Consider the following 21,250-nt stretch of genomic DNA (forward strand, 5'->3'; position numbering starts at 1 on the left):
TGTACCCAATTAGCTAGTCATGTCTCCTCTACTTGGTTGTTTTATAAATTTCAATTCGTGTACTACAAAAAGAAATTTAGTACGATAGTATACAATAAATACACGTATTATAACATAAATGAATTGATAATATTACGTGACCATATCACGGTTGAAAAATTTCTCGTGCACTAGAAAAGCCAATTGGCATTTCCCATCCATCTTTCAAGGTTTATTAATTAGCTCAATTACATATCTGTCAGATAGATAGAGTTGAGGGGTGCATAAGCAAATGCATTTGTTTAATGAATATCACAATCCTTAAGACCTGCCTTGTTTCAATATGGGAGAAAAGAATGATGTTCAATGTCTACGACCGGCCCTTTAACTTGTCTTTTTATTACCGTCTTTTGTTCTCAATACAACCTATTAATAAACCCTCTTTCTTCCTCCTTAATTTCAACATTAATTCCCTCTTAAAACACATCTAATTCCTGCCCCTCTTTCAACATCTTTCTCAAAATTTGCACGTAGCTAGCGATGGGGGACAAGGCAACATTGGCAAAGGCAAGAATGGAGCTTGAAGACATGTATCAAGGGATACCAGATGAGTCGGTCAACCTCACTTTCCAAGACTTTGCAGAGCTCAAACTAAACCGAATCGCATCATCCGAAAAGAAAAAACCAAACCCAATATTATTGGATCCCATTTCTGAGCTCAAATATACCACACAACCCTCCTCCCCCTCTCCTTTGACCAAACTCCCAAGCCTTGACTTCAACAGAGCCCTGCAGGCATCCAACATTAACCACAGCCACCACCATGTTGACCATGCAGGTCCATATAGAGGTTATGTCAATCATCATCTTGATCATCACCAGATGAACAGCCATCATGACCTCGGACATGACCATGGCCATGCATCGCGAGGGAGTCATGGCCATAGCCATGATCAAGGTTATGGTCATGATGGTCATGCCATGAATAATCATCATATGAATATGAATAGTACAACTGGCCCGACATGTCATGCCGGCGGCGGATTGAGGCATGGGTTGGAGACTAGCATGGGGGCTTATGATCATGATGTGAGTGGTATAAGCATGGCTTCCGGCGTGTATAACCGGCAGCAAGACAGAGGAGGACGAAGGAGGCCTGGAATTCCCCACTCGAATATCTGCTCTCTTTGCAGCACCTACATCTATATTTTCCGCCACCGTTGCTTGGTACGTATTATTTGAAAAAATCTACTAATATCTGATACATTGTTAATATGTGATCAGATACCAAATATCATCCCAACAATATTTATGCATCAAATATTGTAAATTGGTAGGGAATACTAAATAGATCATTTTGATATTTTTCATTTAATATTATTATGCGTGGAAAAGATGGATGAGAGATGATAGTAATTAATTTTGTGTGCATGCAGGTTTGTGGAAGAGTGTATTGTAGACAATGTGTGATGTTAGGGATGGGAGAAATGACAGAAGGTAGAAAATGCGTTGAATGTTTAGGGAGGCGATTCAGTCAAAGGTATGCTGATCAAGTTAAACTCCGATTAATTTTCCTATATCATACAATTGTTAGACTTTTTGACTCAAGCCAACAATAATATACCCATCATATGACTAAATGTTGAATGATTATATTTTCTGATTATGCTAATTACGTACATTATTATGGTTAGTTGTCAATATACGGATTATTTGTCGGCTAATCAAGTTATTTAGTGTGGCGAATATTACTATGTTACTCAAGAACACCGATAACAATTATTATGTTCAAGTAATGTTGAACATATCAACTTTCACATCAGGTGATCAATTATAATGAGAAGAAAACAAATTTGCAATCCTCCTAACATTTACTTGTTACATACTAGTAGCAATGGCCATTGATAAAAACTATACTAATCACAAACCAGCTACCCATCCAAAAAAATACCGAACAAAGAAATGATAAAATAAATAAATAAAGGCCGGCAATTAGGGTCACCCTACACGTAAATTATCTAATGGGGACCGACCAAAGATTGTAACATAAATTTGCTTTGCCGTCCTTGGTTGGTATAGCGGCCAAAAACAAGAACAACCTCCACAACACAACAAACAACAAAGACGTTTTGGTTTTGGACACCCCAATCTTTCATTTCATTGTTTATTTTATAAAAAATAATATTAATTTTGTGTATGTTATTGTCCCCCATAGGTACATACAAAGAGCAGGAAAGGTTGGATGTTTTTCAAGGTATCCCCTCATTGTGAAGCAAGCTGAGCTGAAATGGGCTGAGAAAGGGCCAAGAAGGAGCGGCGGCAACAACGGGAGCACGATGATGTCACCGAGATCACGAAGTCCCATGGCCCCGGTGACTCCACGGACCCCAAACACAGCGCATAATACTAGCAGTAGCCCAAATTCTTTTGTCATGAATAGTTCATCCTATTCTCCTTATTCACCAACTCACCGTCACCACCTCCCTTTTTAGACTCTCTCTCTCTCTCTTTGGGTTTCTTATGTTACTCAACTTATTTCCCAAACAATTTTTCCGATGTTTTATCTTGGATTTTGCTTAATTAATTTATTGTGGATCTTAGTTTTGTATAACAACTTATAGAAATGATATATATTTCATGGATGTTGATGGTATTGAGGAAAATCCCTAGACCCAGCAGGCTGGGAAAATTTGTAGACCCAACTAATGCCTGATTTGGTTGGAGTCATTCTATAGTGAGAGCTTTATATATATGGCCAATCGTTGGATAAATTGGTTAGTCGTTGGATTAAATTGGTTAGTCTGATTCAATAGTTAAGGGATATAACTTCACCTAAAGGCCATATATAAGACCTCCAGCTTTGAGAAATCAAAACTTATTTCATAACATACTCATAATATACATTAGAACTTTACATGCTTATTCTGTACATCGTTCACGTATTATAAATCTTATTTACAAATTGATACGAACAAGATATAGCAAACTTTATTACAACATCACAACAAAATAAATCATAGCATACTCGCTGAGAAGCTTAATTTATAATGCATTAAAAGTTTCCATCCATGATTTTCATTTGAAGGACAAGAAATTCAAGCACAAAACGAACAACATGAACAACCACAGCATGTGGCATAACAGCCTTGTACTAATTAAAGCTTTCTTGGTTTGATCTTGAGTGGAAGACCCATGGAGGGATATGGCATTGGTTTACGGGTTATTGCTTCCTCAGGGTGAACTTGTGACCATTCAAACCTTGTCACCAAGTTGTGGATGGTGATGAGTAATTCTATCTTGGCAAACTCATTCCCAATGCAAGTGTGAAGGCCTCCTCCAAATGGAAGATAAGTGTAGGGAGGGATTGGTTTTGATGGGTTCTCAAAACGTGATGGATCAAACTCTGTAGGCTTGTCAAATATATCTTTGTCCATGTGAGTTCCATGTGCCATCCAAAACACCTGCACATTCCCATATAAGCAAAACCCAGTTCATCAAGTGTAAATTAGATATTCATGAGAAAATTTTTGGTTTGATTCGTAAGGCTGTTATTGATGTAATTAATGAGTTTGTGTTATAACGCGTGTGAATTTATTAAAATGTTGATAGGAGAGACATCTAGATTCAAAGTGTAAAATTGTCGCTCATCTATATTATAACAAGTTGATTAATAATATAACAACGTGACGGTATTATGGTCACAAAGATTATTATAAAAGAAAATGTTACCTGCCATCCTTTGGGAATGTCATAGCCTCCATATTGAGTGTCTTTAACTGCTGTTCTAAAGCTGCCAAACACAGGAGGGATGATCCTCATCAGCTCTTGTGCAACTCTCCATGTGTATTTCATCTTGTGTATCTCAGCCCATGTTAGCCCATCATCTATTCCCTCCTCCCTCTTTCTCAAAATGTCCATTTGTTCTACAACCAATGAAAGTAAAGAAGATATATAATTTGGCATAATTAAGCTGCTAAGCAAAAAATAATAATAATTGAAATTACTATTATACCGTCCAGAACTTTGTTGTAGATCTGAGAGTCTCTGGACAGCTTCCATATCATTAGGCTGAGAAGAATGGCTGAGGTGTCATGACTAGCAATAATCAAGGTGAAATAATTATCTATGATCATATCATCAGAAATTGGGTGTTGATTTTCATCTCTCAATGTTAGCAAGCAAGTGAACACATCACTTGTAGGGCTTAGCTTCCCCTTTGAGAGCTCCTCCCTTCTTTCCTTGAGAATTGGCAGAATCCGATTAACAATTCTTGACCTGGCTCTTAGGCCTCTCCAGTATACTGTGCCAGGGATATTGAAAGGAAGAGTAGGAATTGCTTTGAAGGCTAAAGAAAAATCATCAGACAAGGCCTCTGTTGTGTGCTCATTCTTGATGCCAAAAAGGATGCTGGATGCTATTTCAAATGTGAGTTTCTTCATGGTGGCCACACCTTTTATGGTGTGTTTGTTCTCTGTTTCTCTTAGCAATATGGTCTTGATCAATTCATCCATATGTTTGACAATGTTTTGAAGATTTTCAGGCTTCAAGAAGCTCATCATTGCTCCCTTTACCAATTTGTACCTGCATTACATAAATATACTGTCTCACTATATTGAACCAACAAGTGAACATTTCCGAACAAATTGAAGAGGGCCTATTACCTCGACCCAGTAAGTTCAAATATGTTTTCCTTTCCGGCAATGGTTGCAAGGGTGGGTGGTTGCTTGGTAGCAAGAACATCATCTCGAGCACCAAGCACAAACTTGTTACCTGCTTGACCAGTAACAACAACAGTTGGGGAGCCCATCAAGGAGGTTTTGAAAACTGGCCCATGTTTTGATACTCTTTCTTCGAACCATTGAGGCCCTCGATTTTGCTTCTGTGCTTGGCGAAAGCTCAAGGACTCTCCTAGTAAGGGGTACCCTAGGGACCCTCCTGGGAGATTTTTGGCCTGATGACCCTTGAACAGAAATTTTGAAAGGAAGAAGGCTATGATCAAAGTGATTGCAATTACCAAAATCAAAGTCATTTTTGTACAAGGTTTATACAGAGTTACAAAGCAAAGCCAACTGAATGAATATATACATATGCTCAACCAACCATGGCAGGCACAAACTTAAAAATGTTAAGAAATCAAAACTTGGGAGATGAGGATGACGAATTTGAAGGTGATGGGAATAATAATCTACAACAATGGTAACAAAACACCACAAAATGCTGAGCTCATTTCATGATCCTTAGATGTATCACAAGCCCTTCATTGCTTAAACACACTAAAATTTTATTTTTAATTTATTTTTAAAAAGATAGATTGCCTAATGGCTTCATTAGGTAGTCACCAAGAAGACAATGATAAATGCTAAATCGAACAAATTTTGTGATCGCACAATTATTGATTGATTAATTACGTAATGTGGCAGCTGATATGTTATAATACTCTTACTTAATCACTAGTATAGTTCTCAGATCAGCCACAAAAATGAATGAAAAATTTGTTAAAAATTATTAAAGGACAATAATTAGGTTGTAGTACAAACATATAATTATGGACCAATAGTGACATGTAAATTTAAAAATGCATTTTGTTTGTGGTCCTAGGCATATATGGGTTCTATTAACAAATTGTTACCAACCAAATACAAGAGGACCCTCCAATATGTGGTAGTACAATAATTCTTTTATTTTACTATTTATTTATTTTTAAATAACAGATGTCTTTTTCTTTATATAAAATTGCTTAGCAATTTTGGTATTTATTAGGAAAGGTTTGTAAAAATGCTTGATTCTAAGTTCTTAACCCAATACAAAAGAAAATATATGGTCTTCAATTAAAAAAATTAAAAAACTTTGTTTTTTTGTTACACTCAAAGTTAGAGGAGAGTGATTCAAACACAGGTAAGGGCGGACGCACCAAGGGAGAAGAGGGGTGAATTGAGCCCTTGGGATGCTGGCATTTGGCTGTGGAGGTCTCAGGTGAGCAGTTGCAAAAGTTTAAGTGGCAGGGAATGGGACGAGGAATGTAGGCATGCCAATAACAGCAAACATGTTATTTTATATATAGTTTATAAAAAAAGAAAAATAAAAGTTGAGAAGGTCTCGGGAGAGAGGATTAGGGTGGATGTTGCAAAGAGTGCAATTGTGAAGAAGAAGATTGGGAGGTATTGTTTTTGTTTTTGTTTCTTTTCTTTTTCAAAGTGGGGGGTTGGGCTTGTTTCATTTGAATTTTTTTTAAAGATAATTGTCGTCTCTATACATTATAATTTTATTCTTTATAAAAAAATGATATTCTCTTTTAGATCAGACATTAACAAAAATGCCTAAAATTATTGAAAAATAAATTATTTATAAAGCTATAATGCAATGTTTTCAAAAGAAAACTTGTTGATTGAAGCTTGGATGGAAGTACTATTTTTCTGTTTTTTAGTGTTATTTTCTTCTAAAAAAATTTCGGAACTTTTACATTGTGATCTCTTGGGCTGAGAATCCTGGATCCGCTACTAGACACAAGACATCATGTGCAAAAATAACTACTCTTAACTATTTGAGCTACAAACCCATCCAAAAATTAAAAAAAAAAAAAAAAAGCTTTAATATAAGTTCATGAGATATATAGACTGCTTGACTTATAGTTAATGATGATTACAGAAAACGATTACTCAAGCGGAAAAAACAAGTATTAACAACCAACACATGTTCCAACTAGCACTTAGTTTAAAATACTTTCAAGTTCGAAACCTCCCTCCCCATTAATTAAAAAAAGGAAGCATCCAACACATATGGCATTAGCATAACAGGCCTTTGACTAATTAAAGCTTTCTTAGTCTGATCTTGATTGGAAGGCCCATGGATGGATAAGGCATTGGTTGCCTGGTGATTATTTCATCAGGGAACACCTGAGACCACTAAAACATTGTCACCAAGTTGTGGATGGTGGTGAGTACTTCCACTCTTGCAAACTCATTGCCTATGCAAGTGTGCAGGCCTCCTCCAAATGGAATATAAGCATAGGGAGGGATTGGCTTTGATGGGTTCTCAAATCTTGATGGATCAAACTCTGTGGGCTTCTCAAATATCTCTTTGTTCATGTGTGTTCCATGAGACACACAATACACCTGTGAAACCGACTCAAAATGTTAACATTCTCCATGAGATTTGAATTCACGACTTACCTTAAACCAAATTGTCATCAGAAAATTTAGAAGCAAATTATGTTGTGCTTGGGATGATGATCAGAAATGTTGATTGTTACCTGCCATCCTTTGGGAATGTCATAGCCACCATATTCAATGTCTTTAAGTGCTTTTCTGAAGCTGCCAAACACAGGAGGGATGATCCTCATCAACTCTTGTGCAACTCTCCATGTGTATTTCATCTTTTGTATCTCAGCCCATGTTAGCCTATCTTCTGCTCCCTCCTCCCTCTTCCTTAAAATGTCCATTTGTTCTACAAAGCAATGAAATTAAGTGGGAGAGAAATTTAAGTGGCATTAGCAAAAAGGATATATAATTATATAGTGCAATATATTATAATCAATTAGTACTATACCATCTAGAACTTTCTTGTAGATCTCAGAGTCTGTAGACAGCTTCCATATCATAAGGCTCATAAGTGTGGCAGAAGTGTCGTGACTAGCTATCATCAATGTGACATAATTGTCCAAGATCAGATCATCAGAAATTGGCTGTTCATTTTCATCTCTTAATGCTAGCAAGCAAGAGAACACATTGCTTGCAGGGCTCAGTTTCCCCTCTAAAATCTCCTCCCTTCTTTCCTTGAGTATTGGCAAAATCCTACTGACAATCCTTGACCTGGCTCTTAGGCCCCTCCAGTAAACAGTGCCAGGGAAGTTAATAGGAACAGACCAACCTGCTTTGAAGGCTAAAGAAAAATCATCAAACAAAACCCCCCTAGTGTGCTCATCCTTGATGCCAAAAAGTATGCTGGATGCTATGTTGAATGTAAGTTTCTTCATGGTGACCACAGCTTTTATGGTGTCTTTGTTTTCTGTTTCTCTTAGTAACATGATCTTGGTCAATTCATCCATCTGTTTGATATAGTTCTGAAGACTTTCAGGCTTTAAGAAGCTCACCATTGCTCCCTTTACCAATCTGTACCTGCACTACATATATACCGAATTGAAGGTACGTACCAGACATCTAGCATGTGGGGCTATTAGACTGTCAATCTAGACCGCACATTCAAACATCTTGCAATATATTGTGCTAAACTGTTTGACAGGAAAACATTTATGTACAAATTGAAGAGGGGATTATTACCTTGACCCTGTGAGCTCAAATATATTTTGTTTTCCAGCAATGGCTACTAGGGCGACTGGTTTCTTGGCAGAAAGAACATCTTCTTCAGTGCCCAATACAAACTTGTTGCCTGCTTGACCTACAGCAACCACAGTTGGGGAACCCATCAAGGAGGTTTTGAACACTGGTCCATGCTTTGATGTTCTCTCTTCCAGCCATTCGGGGCCTCGATCTTGTTTCTGTGCTCGCAGAAAGCTAAATGTCTCTCCTATTAGGGGATATCCGAGAGACCCTTTTGGCAGATTTTTGGTCTGACCCTTGAACATAAATTTTGAAAGGAAGAAAGCTACGATCAAAGTGATTGCAATTACTAGAATGAAATCGAAAGCCATGTTTGTACAGAAGATGCAGAGTGTCAAGCTTAAGTCAATACATATACATGCTCAACAAGGGCCGGCAGCAGAAAACTTGATTGAAAGCAATGGGAAATATTATAATCTAGCAACAAAAAGTAAACGATAGCACAGAAGTTGTCTTCACTCTTCCTTCATTTGGGAACCTTCTTATAGTTTCTCAACAACTTGTTTGTATTTTAAAAGACTTGGTGATTTTCTTCTTTCTTTTTTCGAATCATGGATGACGGCATCAGTGACGGACCCAGGATCCGAACGTCATAAGGTTTAGTGTAAATGTTCCAAAGAAAATTTAAGAATGGGTTATTTTTCTTATCTATTTTTTCTCTTCCAAATTTCATTCATTTCTTGGACAAATATACTGTGAATGATTTCGATTTATTATTTTTTTATGTATGTTTTTGAGTAATTTCAATTCGTAAAATTTCAAGCCAAAATTTTATTGTTTAGACTTTTTTGAATATTGGTTTTAGCACTGTTAGAAAAACAAGCCAAAATTTTATTGGGTCAGATATTTTGCCTGCACATCTGGTTCCAATCTATTGGTTACTGCATTTTGTTCTAATTACAATGAAGAAAAAACAAGTTTTTTTTTTTTTTTTTTGGTGTGTGGAGAAATTCTTAAGTGTTAAATAGTGATGATACCATGTTGTGGTCATCCTTAGATAAAATTTCAAGTAAAGTTGACTGACTGATTCCAACAACATAATAGGTTAAAAAGATTAAAAAGAAAACGCACCAAGTAGGGGTCGAACCTACGACTCTCTGCTTAGGAAACAGACGTGGGAAAATGGAGGAGGGATACGGAAGGGTTTTTTATTTAAAAAATTTTCCTAGGTCAAAACGACGTCGTTTTTCCCAGGGTGTTTTAAAAAAAACAGAAGTGCGTTGCGCTGCTTCTTCTTCCTCCCGTGCGCAGCTTCCTCCCTCTTCCTCTCAGGCAAAATATCAAGCACTTGGAAGGCAGCTCAAGTGGACTTCCAAGCCTATTTCCATGGCTTCCATGGGGTCGTTTGACCCCAGTGACCCCACTATAGGTCTGTCCCTGGACGGCATGATCGATAAACATAAGAGGATTCCATTTTAAACATCAATCATCATCAAGCAACGAGATAGTATTAATAATATCTAATTGATTATGCATGTTCAGAACAAATTTGTTATATCTCATGAATATTGTCATGTTAGAAAGGAGGCCAAAATAATAGTTTTCTTTGTGTAAATAGAGCAATATTAGACATACTACATTTGCATACCAACTCTATTACACAATGTGGTCTATATGCGGTATCACAGTTTGGTGTAAATATCACAAACATAAAGTGATATTTATTGTATTAACTTAAGATAAGCTCTCCAAACCAACTTTGAAATATAAATATAAATAAAAACTAAAAATTTCTCTCCAAATGAAAAAAAGAAAAAGAAATTATGTTCCACTGGATATCACTCCACCCTGTTAGCCAATGGAGCCATTAAGCAGGAATTTGAGTATCACCCCTCTGTGGCCCGCCCATACACAATTACACATGGTCCATGTCCATGGACAGTTGTCCAGTCAAAGCTCCCATCTCCCTCCCTCCACGTCCATGGCTTCATTGCCTTGGTTTCCAGATTCCAATCATGTCCTTGTCTAGTCAAGCTCCGCTAACTATGGGTAAAATGACTTGCCTAGAACAGGGACAAGTTTTAGAGTGTTATTGGGTAGGGTCCCGCCTTTACTGGACCCCACTGTAATTTTAGGTCATATGAGATCTATGATCAGTAGCAGAGGCTTGGATTAACACATTCCTCAGATAAAAATGTTAGGCTTATCACATTTTTCATACCATATTGTGTACCATGTGGACTCTATTGTATTAATGCGCTCCACCTCTATTATAGAGGTGGTACACAATGTAGTATGAAAAATGTGATAAGCATAACATTATTCTTCCTCAAATTAAGGTTTCTCGATCGGTCTGATTTGATTTGATGGCTTCCCGATCATGGTCACCTAGTCACCCAAGTTGATGAGAGTCTAGTTTCTAAACGCGTTGAGGAAATTGTTACTTGGATTCTTCTAAGAATGAAAAAAGTTATGCAATTGGTATCTTCGTTTGATAATGCAAGTGTGGTGTGGGGGCAGAGTGAATTCACTATTGTGAACCCACATATGTAATAATAGATGTAATCTTTACTAACACTTGCAAGTGTCCTCCACAAAACAAGTTTGTGAATCTATTTAAGTAGTAGGTTTCAATTACTCACCTACTAGTCACCTCACCGTGGTTGGAAGGAACAAAAGGGTCTACATTTTCACCTTTTCTCAAAAGTCAAGAGGTAAAGAAAGATTTAAGAAATTTCAACATTTTATTTTTTTTCAAATTAGACATTTTAATTATGTCGGACAAATGTTATGCCATCTAAAATTGGAAATAACATTATGAATGATATGCAAGATTTGTATGATGTTGAATTAAAGTAATACAAAATGATTGAGATTGAGAATACATATTTACTATATGTTTCTTGCAAGCGAGGTAAAATTGGAAGAAAACAAAAGAAACAGAGAGAAAGAGAGTGAATAATTCCTCGTGACAGAAAGGGAGCGAAACACATGGGAGGGAGGGACACACAAACCCACAATGTCCACAGAAACCAGACCAATGCAAGATCCACAACAACATCAATCCAACCCTAACCCTAAATTCATCTCCATCAACAACGCCAGCTCCAACAATCCCAACCCCAAATCCAATCCAATCCCTCTCCCCAGAAGCATTGGCATTTCCAACAATGCCAATGCTTCTGGAGTAGCTGCCACGTCATCGTCTTCTTCCTCGCTCACATCATTGACTTTGACAATGCTGGGCAATTCCAACGCCCCTCGACCTTTCATCCGAGAAGAAGCTGGCGCAGCAGCAGCAGCAGCAGCGGAAGCTGGACCCCACCATCACAATAGCCACAGGAGGGCCCACTCGGAGGTGAGCTTCCGGTTGCCTCAGGACATGATGGATCTGTCCGCGCCGGATCAGTCCAAGGGCGGATCGTCTACGGCGAGTCTCGATGAGATGGGATCGGAGGAGGACCTCTTCTCCACCTACATTGACCTCGACAAGCTCGGTGGGTGCAATTGCTCGGATCAGAGCGGCGGTGGTAATAATGGGCCCAATGGTGGGCCTGATGATGGGTCTGGTGAGCCCAATGTAAATGATGGTGGTGGTGAGGGAGAAGAGAAGAGGTCGTCGAGGCACAGGCATAGCTGCTCCGTGGATGGGTCGTCCACGTCAACCGGTGTGTTTGGGGAGGTCATGGAGGCCAAGAAGGCCATGCCTCCTGATAAGCTCGCTGAGCTCTGGAACCTTGATCCCAAACGCGCCAAAAGGTGTGCAAAATTTATCTTTTTTCCTGGGTTGCTTCATTTTCCTGTGTCTGGTTGCCGAGAAAACGCTGGACGTGAAAATGAATATTATTTGGATTTTGGGTCTAAGGAAATCACAAACGTATAATGCTGAATTTGGCATGAAATTGAATTTGAGAAATTGTAAAACGTCTACTTTACGTGACCCCCTGATCGAGTCTGTTACAATTAGAAAGTATTTATGCTGTTATTAATAAACACTAAAACACTAGGAGTGATTGATGCTACCACAACACAAACCCGCTATTTTTCTAGGCGTTGCCTTTGCTAGTATTCACTTGTAGAGATTGGTTGTTTCTGGGTTTTCAACTAATTGCTTTGGGTAGAGATGAATTGAGATCGAGTGTTTAGTAGAATCCAACTGCATGAAGGTTGTATTTGGACTTTTGGAGAATAATAATTGCATCAATCCGGAAATATGTGGATCTGTTGAACTGAAATTCCACCATTTTCCTACTTTGAGGTTCGTTCTTATGCATCATAGTTTTCCTCTTCAATCATGTTATATGCTTTTTGCATGTATGATGGCAAGATTTGTATGCCTATGAAGTTCTTTTAGTTCTTTCCTCTTTAGTGATTTTCGGGAGCTCCGTCTCACATTTTAATTGTCATATATAGGATACTGGCAAATAGGCAGTCTGCTGCTCGCTCAAAAGAAAGGAAGGCTCGCTATATACAAGAACTTGAACGCAAAGTTCAGACCCTTCAAACAGAAGCCACCACTCTCTCTGCCCAACTCACATTATTCCAGGTTTGTGTTGGTGTATTTTAGCAGCTTTCTTTAACTGTACTTAACATGTGCACAACCTGTTTTGACATCACTGCACTAAATTAGAACATGATATATCTCACTTGGGCCATTTATGGTCATCCAACGTTACCAGTATCCTACATGTAACAACATTGTCGGGTTGTTAAGAGTGTTTTTGTGCACGTGTGAAGTGCACGCATATATACACACAAATGTCTGTGAATTTGTTGAAGGATTATGACTTTTTTTTATTTGTTGTCTTGTATAGAGAGATACAACAGGTCTGAGTACTGAAAACACAGAGCTTAAGCTTCGGTTACAAGCTATGGAGCAACAAGCTCAGTTGCGTGATGGTAAGCAACAAAATGCCAACTTGTATCATACTTGATACTTGCATAATATATTGTATCTTAATTACATCTAAAGAGAATGGTCCATGTTCCATTTTATCCAACAGATACTGATTTTGCTTGAAATTTGTCATGCAGCACTAAATGAAGCACTGAAGAAGGAGGTCGAGAGGCTCAAGATTGCCACAGGGGAGATGATGAGTCCTTCTGAATCATTCAATTTGGGAATGCACCAGATGCCATACAACCATCCATCAGCTTATTTTCCACTTCAACAACAACCCGGACCTGCTGGTCACCAGAACATGCAGATGCCACAATTCAATCATTCCCAGTCTAATATGCCAACCCATCATCTGCATCAATCAAATTCTCATACTTTTTCAGATATTATGCAGAACGGACCTGTTGGTCAGTTACAGGGGCTTGACATCGGTACCAAAGGAGCACCTCTCGTGAAGTCGGAAGGCCCCTCGCTTTCTGCAAGTGGAAGTAGTACCACTTTTTGACACAACAAGCTGGCTGCTGATCTTCTGACCTGTCCATGGCACGGTATCTGGTAGATTGTTCATAGATTGACATCCGATCATTTAGAGAGGCTACCCTATATTTATTTTATTATTTATTAAATTTGTGTCGAGGATTCATTCTTAATTGTTTATTCTTAGGGCTGTGTTCCCCAAAAAGGGGAAGCACCCTTTTCATCAGTCTGTTCAATATTTGAATTTTTGGTTTTATGGGTGGGTGCTAGAAAATCTGGGAATGGAATGTGATTCCCATGGGCATATAGGGAATGCTATCGGGACAGCAGCATTCTCTTTCCTTTGTATCTTGTTTTGTTTAATACCTTGTAAACTTTGTGCACTACTGTGATTGTTCTATCTCATGAAATACAAATGCCCTTGTTGTCCGTTTTCAGTTCTCAATTAACTCTTTAGGTTGAATCTAGTTTTTATTTTCCAAGAGCCTCTTCGGATTGGGCAATGTGGTATAATGTTAGGCCTAAACGCATGAGACTAGTTTTGTCTTTTGCTTTTGACCATGTGAGGTGAATGTATGAATATAGGAAAAGGAAGTGCATTAATCACGCCTGTAATCAGGTGATTATCTGATGGTTTCTCAAAATTTCCTTTCATTTGTGAGTTGTACTACGGTCGGTCGCTTACGTATGCAGACTAACGATTTCTAAAGCATAAACCATTCATGTGGAAAGTGTGTTGTTTAGCAAGCACTTTATTTTCCCATGTCAGTTGTGAAAGGCCGGATCAGTAGAATCTAACTGATACCCAATATCAGTTGGGCCATCTTTAAAAGTAGTTTGGTTATGTTAGTACGTTGGGCAATTTGATCCATTTTAGTTTGTTCTAGATATGTAGATATGGGAGAGAGCCTAATTCGTTAACCACACTGAATTCCGATAAATTAAAATTTCTACCATTAACTTATACCTAATACTGTTATTAACCACCTCTTCACCTTATTGATTATGGATATTCATGGGAAATCCTAACTCAAACTAATGTACACGTATATAAATGCATTTTTCTTTAATCGATTAGGCAAGAGAATTCAAACTTGAATCTCTCTCAAAAGATCAAGAACTAATTGGTTAGAAATGCTAAACTCATTCTTTAATCGCAATTCGTGATCTGAACATAATTCGTAATTATGTGGACTTCAATATCAGTGTGGTATATATAAAAGGGGAGCGTTTTATTAATCTCTCAAAGTAGATCATAATTTGGATTACCCGTGATCCATACAATACAAACTATATATGAACCCCCCAAAGTACCACAAAAGCATTGTGTGCTTAAACAACAACTGACAGCTTTCCCAGAAGCTTTTATTCTTACTCTCCTACTCAAACACTAAAGTACAGCGCCTTCAAGCTCTCACGGCTTCAACAGATTCAGTTTACCCTGAAAACAAATTAAAAACATCCATGCATTTAATTAGTAATTAATCTAATTTTCAATACATAATATAAGCAATTAAACTTATTGTAGAAGGCTTACTTAGAGCAATCAGTAGAAGGGTAAACTTTGTAAGGACAGGGAGAGCCACAAACATCACCAAGAGTGTTAATTCGGTCATAATTAATCCCAGGGATCATAGCAGCCCCTTCTTGAATGCAACTGCATGCAATTCTTCGATCCTCCGCAGTGGCGTTCTGTGCAGCATTGAGCCCTTTGATTCCTTTGCAACAATCTGGTGGCACTGTGCCTCCAAAAACTCCAAAGGGTATGCATGGAGTGAGCAAAGCTGTAACCTCACCACAAGTTATGGTTGCATTTGTGACACAAGGAGCAGTCACCAATATGCATATAAGTAGTGGCAGCAATGCAACTCCACACAGTAACTTTGCCATAGCTGCTATTTTCTCAGTGAACTTTTATTTTTTTTGCTTTTGGGTTTGTGCAGAAAAACCCCTGTTTATTTATGGGGTTTATATAGAGTAATTTTAAGCATATCAAGTATATGCGACAAGGGTGGCTAGAGATAGAGAACAGAACAGGGTTTTTAGATTTATCTGTTACCGTTACGTCATGGGGCTGCTGCTAGAAAATTCAAATTTTATTCGTGTATCAATGTCACAAGGAAAATTCAAAGGGTCTTGAGCCTTCTTGTGGATGAGTTCCGTGAGGGACACATTTTTGTTTGGAGAAATGCTGCCAAAAGAGAGGAAGATCAGTTGATGAATGATGATCACCATAAACACCAGAACCAAGGGCTTAACTTTCATGAGGTCTAATCAATCTTATTACTTGGCTGGGGCCTAGTTGAAGAGAATTATACATATTCAAACTTGGTTTTTGTTGACATTTGCTAGTTAAATCCTGCTAAAATATGAAAACTATGAGAGAATATTTGTTTGTGGGAATTTTCTGTGTATTCGTCTCCTTGTAGGAGGTCATATTTATAATACAACGAAATCTGAATGGGCAAGTAAATAATAAATTCCTAAATCTATTTGCAGTAGAAAATCAGGAATTAAAGTAAATCAATTACAATTATAATAGGAATTCTTGGTGTGTAAGGAAAGTAAGTCAATATCCACAAGTCACGCCAACACTCCCCCTCACGTTGGTGCATAGATGTCGCCAATGCCCAACTGATCTAGTGAATTGTGGAATGCTTTACTGGAAATCGCCTTTGTCAAAATATCCGCCAATTGATCCTCGGATTTCACAAAATGCGCAATCTGGTCCATGTGTCGGGGTCGTTAGTCGAGAAGTCATAATCTGTGCAGCGAAATATGCATAGGATACAGGTTGAGTAGGAATTGGGATAGGAATCTGAGCCTGAGTCGAGGCCGGAGTCGGAGTCGAAATCAGGATTAGGGTCTGAATCAGAGAAGTCCGGGGGAGTCGAGGTCGGGTCGTCTTCGAGTCGGGTCGAGGTCGTCGGAGTTCGGGGTCGGTCGTCTTCGGAGTCGGGGTCGGGGTCAGAGTCGTCGTCTGGATCGGGTTCGGGGTCAAAGTCTGCATCTGTGGAGCGGAGCCATCTGGGCACTCAACTCAACGATGGTTGGTGGAGAATGAGAGAATGAGTTGGTGGTGCTACCTCCATGAGGGTTGAAAAAATCATCAACCCCCATAACACTAAATAAAATAATATCTATTACAATAGGACAAAATATAATTGGTAAGTAACCAAAATTCTTATGAAATAAGGACTCGCCAACCCTACCCCTCAAGTTGGGCAAAGATATTTCGCAGGCCCAACTTGACAAGCGAGTCACAGGACACCATACTTGAGAAGCACCAATTGTAGAGAAGATCTTTTAATCAACCACGAGTGAAACAAGTGACAAACTAAAACAAAGTTCACAGCGGAAACACAAGAGCAAACCCTAAAAAATAGGGCACATAGCAAAACACAGAAACCCTGTGAGCACGGCTGTAGATAAGGCAGAACACAGAAACCCTGTGAGCACGGCAGTAGGTAAGGCAGAACACAGAAACTGTGTGAGCACAGCAATTGGTAAGGCAGAACACAGAAACCCTGTGAGCACGGCAATAGGTAAGGCAGAACACCGAAACCCCATGAGCACGGCAGTAGAGACAATGGCAACAATAAATTCTTCCATATAAACTTTATCTAATTCACTCATACACAACTTCTCTTCAATCCTCCTCTCCCCTTGAAGAGAAGGGGTCGTCGGAGTCAAGAAATAAGCAACATCTTCATGGAAATATGTCAAGGTAATTGGGATAGGTCAATAAACATATCCCTTTCACTCCCCCTCCCCCCTCTCAAGGGGGGAGAAGAGCACTTAAATTTCAAGAAGAACACAAGCACAGGTCCCTAGATCGAACTAGGCTATGATATCATGCTAAAATATGAAAACTATGAGAGAATATTTGTTTGTGGGAATTTTCTGTGTATTCTTCTCCTTTGTAGGAGGTCATATTTATAATACAACGAAACCTGAATGGGCAAGTAAATAATAAATTCCTAAATCTATTTGCAGTAGAAAATCAGGAATTAAAGTAAATCAATTATAATTATAATAAGAATTCTTGGTGTGTAAGGAAAGTAAGTCAATATCCACAAGTCACGCCAACAAATCCAACATTCTCGGCATCACCAATGCAAGGTTCCAATTTACAGATACCCTACTGTCAAACTTTTCTAGTAGATTGATAGTTACATCCAGCAAATTCGACCATGTCAGCTCGCTTTCTAAGAAAATATACTAAAATGAAAGGTGAACCTTGTGCTTGCATTGCATTTATCCTTTTTTCAAACAAAAAAGTGCCATTAATTTTTCAAATTAAGTAGACAACAAAATTCTTATTTATATCAGAAATGAAAGAAAAAAGACGCCTTCTAAATTAAAACATTATGAAACTAATTATTTTTATTTATGATTTATATTTATTATATAAAATAATAAAATAATTTATATTATTTTACTATTATGATGTTAATTAAAATTCTTATTTAACTTTCAACAAATCAATTTTGATATACAGAAGATGGGAAATTTTTGTCATCCAACTCATCTTTGTATTTGATGAAAGTTCATCAAAATAAAAGGGAAAGATAAATTATCACTTGGATTAAAGATTACTTTGTATGAACTAAGGAAACCTGTCTATTATATAGCCCAAGAGGGAAAGAGGCAAACATGTTATAAAAATAAAATAATCAGAGTATGAAAAGTACCATTGTATATTAGGAGTAGAATTATATTTGCTCTTCTAGTGTTTACACTGACAGAATTCTCTCATATAAAACTCACTAACACTCGGATTTCACACTCTTCCTTTCTTCTATTTCTTTCTTTCCTCTCTTCTCCTTTGGTGTGTTTTGCTAAGCAATGGGAATATTATTAAGCTCCAACATCATCATTAAGCTTTTTGATAATTATTTCCTTCTTTTCTTTATATGGGCTCCACCATTTTCTTTACAACAAAACAATCCTTTTTTTAAATAAAAAAAAATCAAGAGAAAGAGGCACAATGATTGTTCTTGGATCCACTGTTAAGTCTGTTATGTTGTGTGCTACTGCACTGGACACAGAAAAATTTATTCAAGAAAGAAAGAGGACATTTTGGAAGCAATCAGTCATGACTTTTGAGTCTTTGACATTGATATATAGATGTACATTTTAAGAACTTGAATTTTGTTTAAGATGAATGGTAAAACATGTCACCATTTATTGATAAACAAATACTATCCCTCCCTTTCAAAGTACTAAAAAAAACACATCATTAAGCGTAGTGTTTTAAGATAGCTCTAGCTAGCTTTCGATGATATAAACCAGTCGCTTTATTCTCATGCTCATACCCGCGCTTAGACACTGCATTAATTCTCTGGATTCAGCTTAGCCTGCAAAGAAATTACACCCATAAATATAGTTAGCATGCTATTGCTAACTCAGGATCAACCAGAAAAAATAAATAAAATTGGTATGTGTGTATATCGAAGGCTTACTCGGAGCAATTAGTAGAGGGGTAAACTTTGTACGGACAAGGAGAGCCGCATCGATCGCCCAGCGTGTTAATGCGGTCATAGTCAATCCCAGGGATCATTGCAGCCCCCTGTTGAATGCAACTGCATGCAGTTCTGCGATCCTCTGCGGTGTTTTGTGCATCATGTAGCCCTTTTATGCCTGCACAACATTCTGGTGGCACAGTCCCTCCAAATACTCCAAAGGGGATGCATGGAGTGAGTAAGGTGACAACCTGACCGCAAGTTACCGCTGCATTAATGACGTAAGGAGTAGTCATGAGCACGCATAATAGCACCACGATGAATGCCGCCCCACAGACTGCAGACCTGGCCATAGCTGCTATCCTTCAGTAATCTGGTCAGAAGCACACTTGTTTATTGCCTTTATATAGAGTGTCAACTGGCAAGGAAGATTATGATTTGTGAGCCAGCGGCGGATCTTGGCCTTCCCTCTTTGCAAATTAACCATCAAGTACGTGGCGAAGGCCATACAATAAAAAAGGAGTCTAATTGTGTGTGGCCAGTGGTCATAGTAGGGCTGCGAGAAAATTCAACTTTCCATATAACAATGGCCCACGGAAAAATCCGGGCGGATAAATTCAAAGGGGCCTGAGCAAGTCAGCCTTCTTGTGATAAGGGTTCCGTGAGTAACTTGAGTTGGGAACATGGATGTGACATTGTTATAGACATGCAAGCCAAAGGACAAGAGAGAATAATTTTTTCCACACAATGAGCCATTGTTATATGGCCAACGGAAAAATCTGGGCAGAAAACTTCAAAGGGCCCTGAGCAAGTGAGCCTTCTTGTGGATGTGAACATTGTTATAGACATGCAAGCCAAGGACAAGAGAGAATAATTTTTTTCCACACAATGAACCATTGTTATATGGCCCACGGAAAAATCTGGGCAGAAAACTTCAAAGGGGCCTGAGCAAGTGAGCCTTGTTGTGGATGTGAACATTGTTATAGACATGCAAGCCAAGGACAAGAGAGATGAATTTTTTACACACAATGAACCATTGTTATCTGGCCCACGGAAAAATCTGGGCAGAAAAATTCAAAGGGGCCTGAGCAAGTGAGCCTTGTTGTGGATGTGAACATTGTTATAGACATGCAAGCCAAGGACAAGAGAGACGAATTTTTTCCACACAATAAACCATTGTTATATGGCCCACGGAAAAATCTGGGCAGAAAAATTCAAAGGGGCCTGAGCAAGTGAGCCTTGTTGTGGATGTGAACATTGTTATAGACATGCAAGCCAAGGACGAGAGAAGAATTTTTTCCACACAACGAAGCTTCCATATCTCTTCCTCTTGGTTCTCTCTTAACTGCAGTGAAAAGATTAGTTGATAATCACTATAGAACCAGATGCAAGGCCCTTTCGTATCAGCATATGCAGCTAATCATTATTGTTACTGAATTACTCTTTCAACCTCCACTTGTCTCGAGCCCATTGTGAATTATACATATTCGAGCTTGGTTTTGTTGGCATTTCGCTAATTACATACGTCTCCAGTTCCAACAAGATTCCTGGCTTCAACAATGCAAGGCTCCAATTGCAGTACAGTATTGTCAACTTTTCGGATTTGACTGCTTTGTTCTATGGATTTGGCAAATGAGCTGAGCTGGCTCTACCCCTTAAGTTACTTATTTTCCTTGGTTCTTTCCTTCCTACTCTTCTGACTTTTCTGATGGAAAAAGACTGGTATATTCTGGGCAGAAAAATCGACCATGTCAGCCTTATTACGATTTCATTGGGTTCTAATGCATTTTTATCTGTAAGGTGTTATGCCCATCTCACCACATCGACATCGCGAATAAAAAAGAAGTGAACTAGATGCTAAGCCTCCTCTCACAAAGCAAGTTCTGAATGAACCACAGGGCAGCCAGAAATCAACCTACTATTACCTCAGGAATACCACCAGTGGCTGTGGGAACCAAACGAATGGCTTGGACCAACATCAGCAAGAAGTACATCGGCTTATAAAGTTCATCTGTAGCAAGAAATTTATTAAACCTATTGGGGAAGACAGTTATAGAACTTCTAAATAATTGAATAACGAGGCCCTTGCGCAACAATATATCAAGTAAAAAGACCTAGAACTCAAATATTATGTTTTCCTGGCAACATGGTTG

General features: G+C 38.4%; 5 protein-coding genes across 5 annotated transcripts; 1 reads left to right on the forward strand and 4 right to left on the reverse strand.

Annotated features, from left to right (window-relative positions):
* Positions 1–3,134: 3,134 nt before the first annotated feature.
* LOC117632655 (taxadiene 5-alpha hydroxylase-like) lies at positions 3,135–5,008 on the reverse strand. The gene is made up of 4 exons (XM_034366199.1): positions 4,641–5,008; positions 3,992–4,560; positions 3,709–3,902; positions 3,135–3,440 (listed from the first exon to the last, which is right to left on the reverse strand). The coding sequence occupies exons 1-4, from the start codon at positions 5,006–5,008 to the stop codon at positions 3,135–3,137; spliced, it is 1,437 nt and encodes a 478-aa protein (XP_034222090.1).
* A 1,802-nt stretch (positions 5,009–6,810) lies between these two features.
* On the reverse strand, positions 6,811–8,560 carry LOC117632931 (taxane 10-beta-hydroxylase-like). The gene is made up of 4 exons (XM_034366571.1): positions 8,256–8,560; positions 7,525–8,093; positions 7,229–7,422; positions 6,811–7,091 (listed from the first exon to the last, which is right to left on the reverse strand). The coding sequence occupies exons 1-4, from the start codon at positions 8,558–8,560 to the stop codon at positions 6,882–6,884; spliced, it is 1,278 nt and encodes a 425-aa protein (XP_034222462.1). The 3' UTR covers positions 6,811–6,881.
* Positions 8,561–11,112: 2,552 nt separating this feature from the next.
* Positions 11,113–14,063, forward strand: LOC117632911 (transcription factor RF2b-like). Its single transcript, XM_034366544.1, has 4 exons — positions 11,113–12,014; positions 12,669–12,801; positions 13,070–13,154; positions 13,290–14,063. The coding sequence occupies exons 1-4, from the start codon at positions 11,275–11,277 to the stop codon at positions 13,658–13,660; spliced, it is 1,329 nt and encodes a 442-aa protein (XP_034222435.1). The 5' UTR covers positions 11,113–11,274; the 3' UTR covers positions 13,661–14,063.
* A 782-nt stretch (positions 14,064–14,845) lies between these two features.
* On the reverse strand, positions 14,846–15,558 carry LOC117632488 (non-specific lipid-transfer protein 1-like). Its single transcript, XM_034365980.1, has 2 exons — positions 15,170–15,558; positions 14,846–15,073 (listed from the first exon to the last, which is right to left on the reverse strand). Exons 1-2 carry the CDS (start codon positions 15,520–15,522, stop codon positions 15,064–15,066), a joined length of 363 nt encoding a protein of 120 aa, XP_034221871.1. The 5' UTR covers positions 15,523–15,558; the 3' UTR covers positions 14,846–15,063.
* A 3,262-nt stretch (positions 15,559–18,820) lies between these two features.
* On the reverse strand, positions 18,821–21,104 carry LOC117632117 (non-specific lipid-transfer protein 1-like). The gene is made up of 2 exons (XM_034365523.1): positions 19,098–21,104; positions 18,821–18,992 (listed from the first exon to the last, which is right to left on the reverse strand). Exons 1-2 carry the CDS (start codon positions 19,448–19,450, stop codon positions 18,983–18,985), a joined length of 363 nt encoding a protein of 120 aa, XP_034221414.1. The 5' UTR covers positions 19,451–21,104; the 3' UTR covers positions 18,821–18,982.
* Positions 21,105–21,250: the final 146 nt, after the last annotated feature.

The sequence above is a fragment of the Prunus dulcis genome, chromosome 6 (assembly GCF_902201215.1).
Source record: "Prunus dulcis chromosome 6, ALMONDv2, whole genome shotgun sequence".
NCBI classification, from domain to species: domain Eukaryota; kingdom Viridiplantae; phylum Streptophyta; class Magnoliopsida; order Rosales; family Rosaceae; genus Prunus; species Prunus dulcis.